Here is a 12,815-nt window from a genome sequence, read left to right as displayed (position 1 = left end):
TCTTCCATGCATCACAGAAAAATAGAACTTACTAGGACTGAGAGAAAAGCAGCAAGATCTGCATTACGTGTTCCATTTAAATAAGATGGTCAACATGGAACATAGCACAGACACTTTCTCGGTAACTCTGGAACACGTGATGAGGTTGTCATCACTGGCTGATAAACTGGCAGTCAAAATCTCAGTACAGAATATGAGATGACATGTAAGGTGTTGGTATTAGTCCATTAACGGCCTTGAAATAGAAACCACCTATTTTTCCTTGGTGCCACATAGGAAAGGAAGTTACAGAAGGTGAACAGCAAGGAAAAATGATGGACTGAAAAATGATCTTTACAGCTTCTTCGCAGTCTGCATGAATATAAATGAAGCAAAAATGCATTTGTCAACGCCAAAGAAAAGGACATTGTAGTAATAAAGATGTGGGTTAATGACAGCATGGGTGAAAATATCTGCTGGATAGAAAAGCCTGTATCCTAGAATGATGAAAAAAACATCTGCAAGACAGATTCCTTACTGCAACATACTGAATATATTTTTATAGCTTAGCTATGTCAACAAAATTATAACTTACTTATACTGAAAATTTGAACTAAATCTCTAATATCCAACATTTAAATTAGTATCAGTCCAACATTACTATTAACTTATATTCAGTATGACAGATAAATCTGGTCCCTAGTGTCCTGTTTCCTTACAAATCTTTCAAATATGCTGTCCCTGACACTATTAAATTCAACAGCTATATTTTCTATTAATATTTTAATTCTACATATGCTCAAAATCATGCTTGAACGTTTTATCACTTAACACTATCAACTACTCATATTTCTCCCATGAATTCAGGAAAATTTTGGAATTACAGCCGTAGTTAGGAAAATGAGTGACAGTAAGTCAAATTCGAAGACAATACTATAATGATTCCTTCTACAGATGTAAATCAAGAACCAAGTAGTAGCTTTTGAGTTTTAACACTTCATAACATTACCACAGCCATGACATTACTACATGACAGTAACAACAAAAATAAATAAATAAAAATGAAAATGAAAACCTCGCACTCACAGAAGCTGTCTATGACAAGGGATTGTTACCATGTACAGGTGAACATTTAGTATGTAAGAATTAATTGGTACATATGAGGAATAATAAATGTCACACACTTTTATTAATTGATTAGGTTGCAGAAAGACAGATTTAAGATCATAGAAACAAGTTTCTTAAGAGCAAAGGTTATATTCTATCTTTGTTCTGTCTGTAATGCTACTGATAACATACTTCAACAAATAATAAGAAAAAATATTGCCTAATCTAGCATAACCAAAATCTTTAAAATTGGCCTTTGATCCAAAACCCGCTCAGCATCTCATTTGGAACATGACCAAAATTAAAATTCTCATGAGTTTTTTCATTCACTAAGGAACCAGGCACCCTAACTGATTAGCAGACCTGTCTTGGTTATTTTATATGCAGAAAAATGCATAAAACACACACTGTGTGCAAGAGAAATGATTGGACTGTACAGTATGCACTGATGATTCTCGATATATTTTATAAACCTCAAAATTTCAGTGCAAAATGCACTATACCTAGGACTCCTCAATAATGTGAATTCAATGCAATCATATTCATCCAACAACATATACTGAAGTTCTAACTTTTCAGTGTGGTTTAAAACCCTATTATTTGAGATCCTATTTATTTCCATGGAAACTGCAACAGGTACAAAGAGTACAATAATACTTTTTGATAAAACAAATTCTCAGCTACAAACACCATTTCTCAACATAATCAACACCATTACCTATGCATTTTCACCCACAATGAACAAGAGCCTGCATGTTGCGCTCATGAAAGTCTGCACCAGTGGAGGTTACTCTCCAGTGACTCAGCCTTTTTTTCCCACGTAACTAGCAATACGACTAGAGGAATGGCCTCAAGCTTCACCAGGGGAAATTCACATTGGATGTTAGGAAAAATTTCTTCTCTGAAAGAGTGGTCAGGTGCTGGAACAGGCTGCCCAAGGAGGTGGTTGAGTCATCATCCCTGGAGGTATTCAGGAAACATTTAGATGTTGCACCAAGGGACATGATTTAGTGAGGAAATATTGGTGGTAGGTGGACAGTTGTACTGAATGATCTTGGAGGACTCTTCCAACCTTGGTGATTCTGTGACCCACTGTTGCTTTCACTACTCTTGAAACGCACCACCCACTGCCTCACTGTGCTCACATCCACTACTTGGCCTTCAAAAAATGTTCCGTAGCATCAATGAATGTCAGTGGGTGCCATTTTTTTCTGCATGGAGGAATTCAATGACACACCTCATATGTGCCTCATATGCACTTCCATGTCAGACGTCATTTTTGTCAGACTGCCCCTTGGCTGCCATCTGTCCCACAGCAACAACATGTAACAGGATATTGGGGGAAAGGTTCAACATCTACTGGTAAAGCAGCTGCCTTACCACCAACATCTGCCTCTGAGGTCATGGGCCAACATAATAAAATAGGAGGCATTACTTTTGGAGCAGCTATCATAGAATAAGTAATGATCTACAATACAGCTACTGATAACAAAGTGGAAGAAGAGTGGATTTTTTTTTTTCCCCTGTGGGGGAGAAGCATCATTTGGAGAATTTATAACAATTTCATATAGTCATTTTAAAAGCTGATGTTGTACAATAATGGTGAAGCTTTACAGTGATAACACTAGCAATAGCATACAGAACTTCAAAGTTACTAATTCCTTATCTATGTGGTAAGTGACCTAAAGCAGTATGATAAATGTGTTCCATTGTGTTACTGATTTATGTACCTTAAGTAGCCTACAAGAAATTAAACCATAAAGGCATATCTTATTTATTATATTAATGAACTAATCTGAACACGTGTAAGAAGAACAGAAATCTTCACAGCACTTCACCTTGAGATTAGTGCAATAAACATAGTTGCAATGTATCCAATAGAGAAGCGAAAATGTCATGTTAACATTATAATATGCTAAATATTCTGAACTTTGATTCAGAATATCAGTGGAAAATAAATTAATAGGATTAGCCGTGAACAATTATATTTGAGAGGTATGACTACCAATACTGAAATTATTTTTGACAAAATACCATAAAATGAAAAAATCTGACGGCATTATCAGGTAGTATAAAAGTAGTTACGCCGTGCCCTTAGGGGTTTGTTTATTGCAAAGATAGGCAGCGACAGTTAAAGTGCTCTGAAGAAATCGTTTTATGAAGGAAGATAAAATGATACACAGATTCATACAATGGTTCATTTGTACAGGGCAACAGAGTTCAGTCAGCTGAAGGGAAAATAAGCTGGTAACAGGCCATTTCCCTGGGGCAGGAAACGGTGTCAGCTTTGCAGTGTGGTTTGTTTACAGCCAGCCTGGAAACAGGCCTTTAATGCCTTTTAGGTACCGCATGTGTATCAGAGAGTAAAATTAAATATAAAGTATTGCTTTGAAACGGAACTGTCACCAGTTCACAAATGTAACTGAACTTCTACGTGGGTATGGAAATTATTTGCCTATTTACAGTATTCAAATCCCATTCCAAACAACTACCAGATATGCTCTTCGCTGGACAAACAGAAGGTTTTGAAATGTAGGACCTGAAATAAACACTTTTACAACCCTTTTATTTGCCCCTGAAATACAGGCTTATTATTTTTGAGGGCTGCTTGCCTTGCTTTTTTGAAAGAAGAAACATAATCTTGTTGGAGTTTGCTGCTATATTACAGAGATGGGAATTCATAAATAAGTAACTCCAGTGTTGTATTTAAGCTTTAAAAAAAACTCCCATTACCTTTTCAGAAAATTTCTTTCTGAGATACCTAGGATTTACTTACCACAGTATCTCCAGAAATCATTTTCTTAACGTCTGTTTCAGTATAAACAGAACTTTTTTTTCTGACCACATATTTGCTGCTGTTTGTAGTCTGTTACTTCAGGCCTAACAGTTTTGGAGTCATACACCTTCAGTCTTGTTGCAAGTGTTACTGTTTTGTTATAAATTCATCCTCACATAATGCTTGGAACCTGAATTTAAAGAAATTCCTCCCTGCAACTGAAAAACATCCACACATTTTTGTATTACTCAATTCTTTACTTACCTGAAAGTCCTTCTCCTCCAGAATCTCCTTCCTCCACCTCACAAGGAAGGCAGCACAGACATACAAGTGGAAGTGAGAAAAACCCTCTGGTTCAGACTAGAAAAAATAAAAGTAATAAAGAAAAAACAGCGTTACAATACATACTTCCAATTAAGATGCGCTCCAAGTGTATTTTTATGACATTCACTACTAGCTACGTGTGTCACCTAAATTGCTTTCTATTGCTACCACATATATGTTTGTATTTTACCTGTGACAAAATTATTCATAATTGTAACCAGAACTAAGGTGAAGTATGAATGTACTTCCCATACTTAAACTCATTCTTTACAGATGTGTTTCTCCCATTTCTGATGTTATCCAGTACAGTACTATCTATGCTGTGTCATGAACATATCCTTCATCTCCATTATTAAGATTACAGTAGCTCCATTTGAAATTAATAGCTTTTTATTAAAAATTCCACTACAGTTAAGTACAAGAACACTTTAAAACTATGGTTTATAATTATTAAAACTAAATCTTGGTCAATATTTGACTGAATTGGAAGTCAACAACTTGAATTAGAAGAAACAACTTACTATATAAAACTTGATATAATAATATATTTATTTTATTTCTATTAAACGGAGAAACACACAATATTTAAAATATTCCACATAGCATTTGTAACAGCATGATAATGTAACCTTATTGCCCTCACCAGAGGAGAAGGAAAAACATCCTCCATCTCCTACTTGTCCACCCCTGGCTGACAGAAGTGCAGTAATTCTAGAGCACTACAGGGGTTGGTACAAACACGATGTGAGCAGTTACTATAGATCATACTGCCCAAATCATTAAGAGTCATGAAAAGATATAATGTCAGTTATTTTCAAGGAAGTTTTAAATTTAAAACTGCAGTTAGTTACAGAAAAGGAAGATTTTGATTATAATATCCTTTGATAACTTTTCCTATTCTAGGAAAATTATACTTGAATAACACGGTAAGTTAGCACAATGTAAAATCCCAGAACAGACAAAGCATATGGTAATTTTGACCAGAACTCTCCAGAGTTTGTCTTTAACAAAGAGATGTCCAATTTACAATATTAAAGCTATCATTTTACAGAATCATGTACTTATTACAATCCTCCTGGAAAACCCACATTTTTTACTTTAGTGCCAACATTTCTGTTGGGATGGAGATCTACCATATGTAAAAGCATAAATGTATCTCAGAAAACATACTTGAAAGAGAAGTGGTGCTACCACTTATCACATCAGATATTATTATGGCAATATTTAAACTATTAAAGATAACTGTAGAAATGCAGAAAGCCAATTCAAAGAAAACAACCTTCTTCCTACTTTATTTTGTAAATTCAAAGAACATGCTGTATATTTTTAAATTGGGTTTTTCACAACAATCTTTTATAACCAAGGCATAAACAATATTTTAGAAAATTTTCTTTAAAAGGATGAAAAAATATTTTAAAATGTTTAAAATCAAGTCTGGAAACAATAACTATGTTCTACTTTTTCTCAGCACTGTATTACAAGCAATTACTCACTTGCAACATGAATTTTAAAAATGTCCTTTAAAGTAATAGCATTTATCCATACATGAGAAGCTTCTCGGTTTCTCTGGAATACACAGAATAGTCCCATAGAAGTGACAGTATCTCTCTAATTTGGAAAGCAATCAGGGTTGTGAAGTCCAATGAAAAGAGAGAGCTCTTAAGAGCAAGTCAACAGCCTGTGCAAGAAAACATCATCACATCCACACATGAACAGCACTTTCTACTCTGAAGGATATTCTGGCATTGGTGAAGACTTTCTGGCATATTAGGAACAAGAGCAGTAACACAGAAGAGAGAAAAAGGTGGTACTGCTTGGTGAGCTATGTTCTGCATTCAGATTTCCTTCAAAGAATGGAGATCCCAAGAAATGGCACCAGCCTTATTATTTGCAACCAAAGGGGAAGGAGGAAAATGGCAGCTACAGAACTGAGGCCAGTAAAGGTGGACTGAGACTCCTGAACAGATACAGGAAAGTACAGACATACTGGAAATACAGAAAAGAGGAAGACTATTCTTGAAGATGAAGTAGGAGACTGAATAGTCTGTAGGCAGGAAAATTTCATTTAAAATAATAATTATTAATGAGTATAGTTTATGTTTTAGGTTATTTGCTATCGTAACAGAAGGCAATAAAGATTTGTATTTCTTTAATGACATGATATGAGCAAGAAAAAGGGAACAGAAAGGAATTTGCTCTGGTGTTAACATATACATTAATTTAGCTTTTTTCTCCTCATTCTCCTAAGAATATATGAGTTTTTGAAATGCGTAGGGAAGAAGGAAGGAGGATTAAAGAAACCTATCTGGAAATTAAAATGCTATTTTCAAGTTAATTCACAGAAGCTGTTGTGAAAATTGTTAATTTTGCTGTTACACTAACTCATATAGAAATGGTGGAGGCAGTCAAATTAAATCATCATAGTATTTTTTTTTTTCTGATAATAATCTAAGATTCTGATCTTAGGCCCAAGAATTTAGTATGTTATCACATAACAATAAGAATTCTTCCATAACCACAAAGTCAAGGTAAAAATTAGCAGCAAATACACTCAAAACTGTAATAATGGAAATTGAAACTGTTTTTGAAAAATTGCAGAAAAATACCCGAAAGTACAGAAGAAATTTTTCTCTTCAGCCTTTTTTTCCCCCAATACAATTTTCTTCAGCTCTTTTAAATGAAACCAAATAGGTTTAAACATGCAATTTATTAGAGAAAAAATGCATATGTCCCTATAGTTTTAAAAACTCATCATGCTTCAGAGATAAGCCTGGGCTACAAAGTATTTCCAATGGATAGTTTTAGACAGTTTTGGAAATTGTGTAAAACAGCTAATGCATAATTGCCTTTTCTAACACCTGCTACCTATTATACTTCTCTATTTGTAGCTTTTGAAGTTATGAACAGTTTGATCTCTAAATGTACAGAAATACGGAGTGCAAGCTAAAAGCTATTTAAAATCAAATGTAAACAATGACCTCGATTTAAATATTTTAGCAAAAGATCTCAAGACAGATGTACAACCTTCCAGAAGACTTATTTTGAACATATTGCAGACGATTCAGGGCACATTATCTAAGCACCATCTGTCATTATCAATAAAAATCATTTTGGTTGTTAACATCACAAATATCTCATTGCTCTGCAAATCCTGGATCTCCTCTACAGCTGAAATGAAAGGTGTTCTTTATACTGCAGTCCCCTAACTTCCTCATTTAGACAATCACTGTAAGAATGCAAATTTTGCTGCATGACAGGACTGATTATTGTCTAGTCAGCGATTAGTCTAACCTGCCTCCCATACCCTGGATGCTTCAGTGTTTAGGGAGGGTAGGTACATTTGCTGAGGGTAAACATAATACATGATTATTTTTGAAGTACTTGGCATGATTAAAGCTACAAAACTGTGTCTGTGTTAGGTAATAAAATACCACATTTAACACTCACATCATGGTTCAGAATTAAGGACTTCTAAGCATTTTATGATTTCAGATGAATAAAATAACTTTATGTAACTCATTGTTCTTACTACATAAGCAAGAGCAGACAGATATAAAGAGGCTAAAGTCATTTTACCCCAAATACTCAATATTTTCCTTACATTTAAGAGTGAAAAAGAGAAAAAGTAGGATCATCATAGAAAGTGCGATCCATCACCTGGAAGCTTCAGCTTCCTAAGTACAGAATCAATCCACCCCAAACCTGAGGCTCAGAGCTCCAGTCCAACCAATACGGCACCAGGACACTGTTAAGAGGTCCATCTACATTTACCATAACTTATTTATCCAAAGATTTTTGCAACTTTGAGCTTTATTTTGCAGCAAATAATTCCAAATATATACTATACAGCGTGTCTGCTTTTAAATGGACACCCGCTAGTTCTATTCAAAGCTGTTCAGTTATCACAGTTAGAATATGAACAACTCCTTTGTATTCACTATCTTCATTCTGATAATCTCTCCCTTTGTAACTCCAGCATCTCCCCTGCCTCTTCTGCACATTAGAGTGTTTTTTTTTGTCCATCCCACAATTCCTCGTGTACAGGTTCTACTACCTTTATTCAGGACTCTTAAGCATCCTTCCCTGCAATTTTCTGTTTCTGAAATAGGGACCAAAATGTATACAGCAAGTAAGAAGCAGACAGAACACAAACATACAGCTGATTAATGATACATTGTCCTCCTTTCCTAATAATTTCTAGCTTTTATTTTTATTCTTTCTTATCTGCTGTTGGTATTTTCCTCCTCTGTTGGAGTGTAGAAAACGATCCTGAAGCCCGTAGTTGCACAGATAAAGTTAGGATTTTTCCAAACACACACACAATATCACTTTATATTTGTCCACATGGAATTCCACCTGCTATTTACTGCCTGTCTGTTTATAAGACCATGAAGTCCTGCAACTCCTTGCTGTCAACCCTTATTACTCTGAATAACTCAGTCTTGTCAGCAAACTTTATGGTTTCATTCCTCCATCCCTTTCCCCATCACTTAAATAGAAACTGCTGAAGTCTCATCAAAAACTGTAGATTACATGCAATTTTCCTTAATTTTGAAACCTGCCTGTTGACTCATACCATCTGTTTTCTAGCTTTCAGATAGTTAGTATCCATACAGGGGCAATCCCTTTAATTGCACAGGAGTTACAAAAATACCTATTAAAAAGATTTATTAGTATTCAGTTAGCACATTATGGATTGTCTTCTATTATTGATTTTGTTTCACCCTGACTATCCCCAACGAGATTGTCCCAAAAGTAACAAGTGACCAACAACACTTGTCTAAACTGAATCTAATCCAAAAATAAATGCAGCAACAAAGTTGAATTGTTTAGGTTTTAAAGATAAAACAAATCACAGTCTCACTTACAGGTAGGACCTAAAAGCAGCTGCTTCCAATTCAAGCACCCATCAATTAATCTGAAAATTTATGGATTTGTTTTACCTTCTCATTAAAATCCAGTCTGATCTAAGCAAAATTCACAGCACTTTAAAATGTAATGGAAACCAGCATTTTCAGATCCCAACAGCAAATCAGAAGTATCCTGTACAGCAAAAATACAGTGCAAAAGTTATTACCTTAACCTTTACTCCTTCTAGTAAGGCCCTTATAGAACGACTGTTTTTAAAAAATCCTTTGCAAGAACTGTGTTCACATTTCCAACATCAGCTAGGAATGTTCAAAAACGTATCTTACAGTGTTATATTAACTCTGGCAGATTTATGCTGAAAACTGAATGATAAGCCAGTTTTCATAAAAATTAGTAGCTGGCCTCTCCAATCTGGTTAACAACAACTTGGCAACAGCTCCCAAAAGAAAATTTGTGCTATAAATTTCCGCTGTTAAATCACAGCCACAAGGAATACACATCACCACTGAACTATTTTCAAATCAATATTTTGCCTCATAAGAATGTTGTATACCGCATGCAAAATTCATGGTAAGACAATCAATATAAAACAAAAAGGATGCTACTGAGCACTATTTACTTGATTTGATTGAACTATTATTTTAAGAAACATCTTTCATATAGCTTTCCACGGTAGCTTGTATTTGGAGAACAAAGTTTAAATTCTCTTCACTTGCTAACATGTTCAGTTCAAATAGAATTAAAAATAACCAACCTCAGGTGTGTATTTGACTTTTTGTCCTAGCTTTTCCAAAAAAATGAAGTGTGGGAGGAAAAAAAAAACCAACTGTGTTTGTCATGTGGCTCAATGTGACTGATGTAAAGAATTCATCATGAATGCTAGGATGTCAAGTGGATTCTTGGTGAATGAGGTACCTTCACAACCAGTACAGAAACGTGTCTTTCTTTTACAGTCACTTTTCTTCTCGTGTGTATTTATAAAAGATGGGGGAACAAGACATCAAGACATTTTCCTTGGAGAATGCCTTTGATACAAAGATAATGCTGAACTCTACACAAGAACAATTATATTCTGAAACACGATTCCCAATACTACTTTGAAAAGAGCCTACGTATACATAGACGTAAGAAATACACACAGATAAACTACCAGAAAGCATGTTTGTTTCTTTTATGTAATCTGCCATATCAGTGAGCCCTTTCTCAGATGCAGTGAAGAATGACCATTAGTTGTGCTTTGTATACTGGAAAAAGTATTATTATATCTACTGTTTTGAATTTCTACAAAGCAAAAGGCAACCGTGCTAGCTATGAGTAGGCAGAATATAGCAAGAACAGACATAGCAACGTGAGCATGAAATTCTATGAGGATAATCAATCATAGCAATTTTAAGTACCAACTAACAACAGAACGGTGAGGGATGATACATAAAAATCCAAGCTAATATACATAATTTTGTTTCCTCTAGTAAGATAAAATTATTGTTTTCTGCAAGTTTTTCTTCTGTGTAACTATTTAAGATCAAAAGCTTCAGCAGCAATAACTAATGGATTTATTCTAGGAAGGTGCCGGTTCATTAACAAATGACAACCACGTAACATTACACGCCCTATCAACAAAAGCAGATAACTTACACAGCTTAAGTTGTAGAAAGTGGTTGATAACTTACAGCTATGATTTCTTTCATTTACTAGACTTAATATATTAAGGAACAAAGTACTTTGGTTAGAGCCATTAATATGGTATCTAAGTATTTTACCAAGTCACGGCACAACATAATCTCTTAAAGCAGAGTCCCTCAGCCTTTAACAGTGAGCATCAACACACCCTTCATTTCCTCTAACAGAAAGAAACATAAGCATACAGTGTATTTTGTTTCTTACATGAGCATAAAGCTGAAGAACACGCTTCCCTATACACCCTTAGTCCTGGGTATTTTCCACTGAAAAAGTCTTGGGTAGTCAGATCATATAAACTAAGAGAATATGAAGACATGACACTTGCTGCAGTCTTTTCAAAAAATGCACACATGCCTGAAAAATCTAACCCTCTGGCTATTTTGAGGAAATTCATTTTGCATCTTTAATTTACTCAGATATCCCACACTGTAACTTAAAATCCTTCTTGCATGAGAGACTCACAGAATCATAGAATGGCTTGGGCTGGAAGGGATCCCAAGGATCATAAGGTTCCAAACCCCTGTCACAGGCAGGGCCACCAACCTCCAGATCTGGTACTAGACCAGGTTACCCAGGGCCCCATCCAACCTGGCCTTGAACACCTCCAGGGACGGAGCATCCAGAGCCTCTCTGGGCAGCCCGTTCCAGCACCTCAGCACTCTCTCTGTAAAGAACTTCCCCCTGACATCCAATCTAAACCTTCCCTCCTTGAGCTTAAAACCATTCCCCCTTGTCCTATTACTATCTACACGAGTAAAAACTTGATTCCGCAAGAATCCCCAAGAATCAGAAGTTATGAAAGTAGGGACTGAGCCGTTCTTAAAAGGCTGAAGCGTAGTAAAGGAAGGATAAAAGCAAAACTGACAGACTAGTAACCCCCTGGCACAATTAAGTTTAAGAAAATCTTTTCTAAAACTTGAAATTTTTTGGTTTTTTTAGTGGGTTATAAGACAGATTTGAATCAACATTCCCAGACAAAATATTTTCAATAACATGCATGTCTGGGCTATCAGAACCTTAAGTCTTCTTTTATTTTAAGCTAGGCTTAACACTGGGCTTCAATTATTCAGGCATAACTGTCTAGCTGGAAATAAATTTGTTTTGAAGCTTTCTGGTAATTAAGATCACATTCATTACATCTGAAATCGTTAATTTAATTTGAAATATTTAATTTTTTTCTCAAGTTGTGACTTGATGCCAATTAGTTGGAAAATGTGGTGGAAAAAAATAAAAGCTGCATTGCACTGAAACCAAAACAGATTTATTCACAGAATTCTCCTTAAAGACACGCTTTACCTTAACGAAGTACACACTAAATTCAGATCATTAGTAAAAATATGATGCAACTGATTTAATGCTGAAGAACTTTGCTTTAAAGCAAAGTATTTTCCTACAAATATTAACCTATTTTAGGCAGACTACTGATTTGAAAGTACAGATACAGGCACCACTTATGACAACTTTTCCACGTGTGAGAAGAACTTCTGAAGATCACGTTAATCAACACCAGATCATACTCCCTCCACAGTCTGCTTTTAAAAGGTAAATGTGCACAAATAAACAGTGTGCCTAATATTTACTAAACTAATTCCCGATTTCACCTTTTACATTTCTAAACTATTTACCTCATGTATAATTCTAATTATTTTTGCCACTCATTCCCAGAGAACCTCGATGCTGGGAAATTAATTAATGGATACAATAGAGAAACTGTCAGCATTGCTTAAATACAGTTTCAGCATTGGCTTCATTTACATGTAGCCTTTTATTCTGAATAATAGGACTGCTGATTTTTTTGTATTAAATTGTTAGTTCATTAAGGAGAGCACAATGGTATCCTTTTCTGCAGATATTCATTGGTTATCACATTTTGCAGAAATACGTAATCCACGATCAAGACAACCACTAGAGCTTTTAGCCTCAGAATTTCAAAGATACTGAAAGTTGTATAATAGTTATACAATTGCTTGATTAGTTGGCTATAGCTTTATCATATTATTAGCTTTAATAAAAGTTATTCAATTATTCATAGCATAACTATAAAGTAAGAAGTGTCAGATCATTACTTCACAACTGAAAA

At 35.0% G+C, this 12,815-nt stretch overlaps 1 protein-coding gene across 1 annotated transcript in view; it reads right to left on the bottom strand.

Moving 5' to 3' along the window:
• The window catches only part of TBC1D22A (TBC1 domain family member 22A), a 159,572-nt gene that overhangs the window by 32,445 nt on the left and 114,312 nt on the right, over positions 1 to 12,815 (bottom strand). The window contains exon 12 of the mRNA XM_021384663.1: positions 4,127 to 4,222. Coding sequence (XP_021240338.1) covers positions 4,127 to 4,222 — 96 coding nt within the window. The remainder of the gene's footprint in view (positions 1 to 4,126; positions 4,223 to 12,815) is intronic.

Source organism: Numida meleagris, chromosome 1 (assembly GCF_002078875.1).
Source record: "Numida meleagris isolate 19003 breed g44 Domestic line chromosome 1, NumMel1.0, whole genome shotgun sequence".
NCBI classification, from domain to species: domain Eukaryota; kingdom Metazoa; phylum Chordata; class Aves; order Galliformes; family Numididae; genus Numida; species Numida meleagris.
The sequence above is the reverse complement of the archived record's forward strand: the minus strand, read 5'-3'. Positions and strand labels throughout refer to the sequence as shown.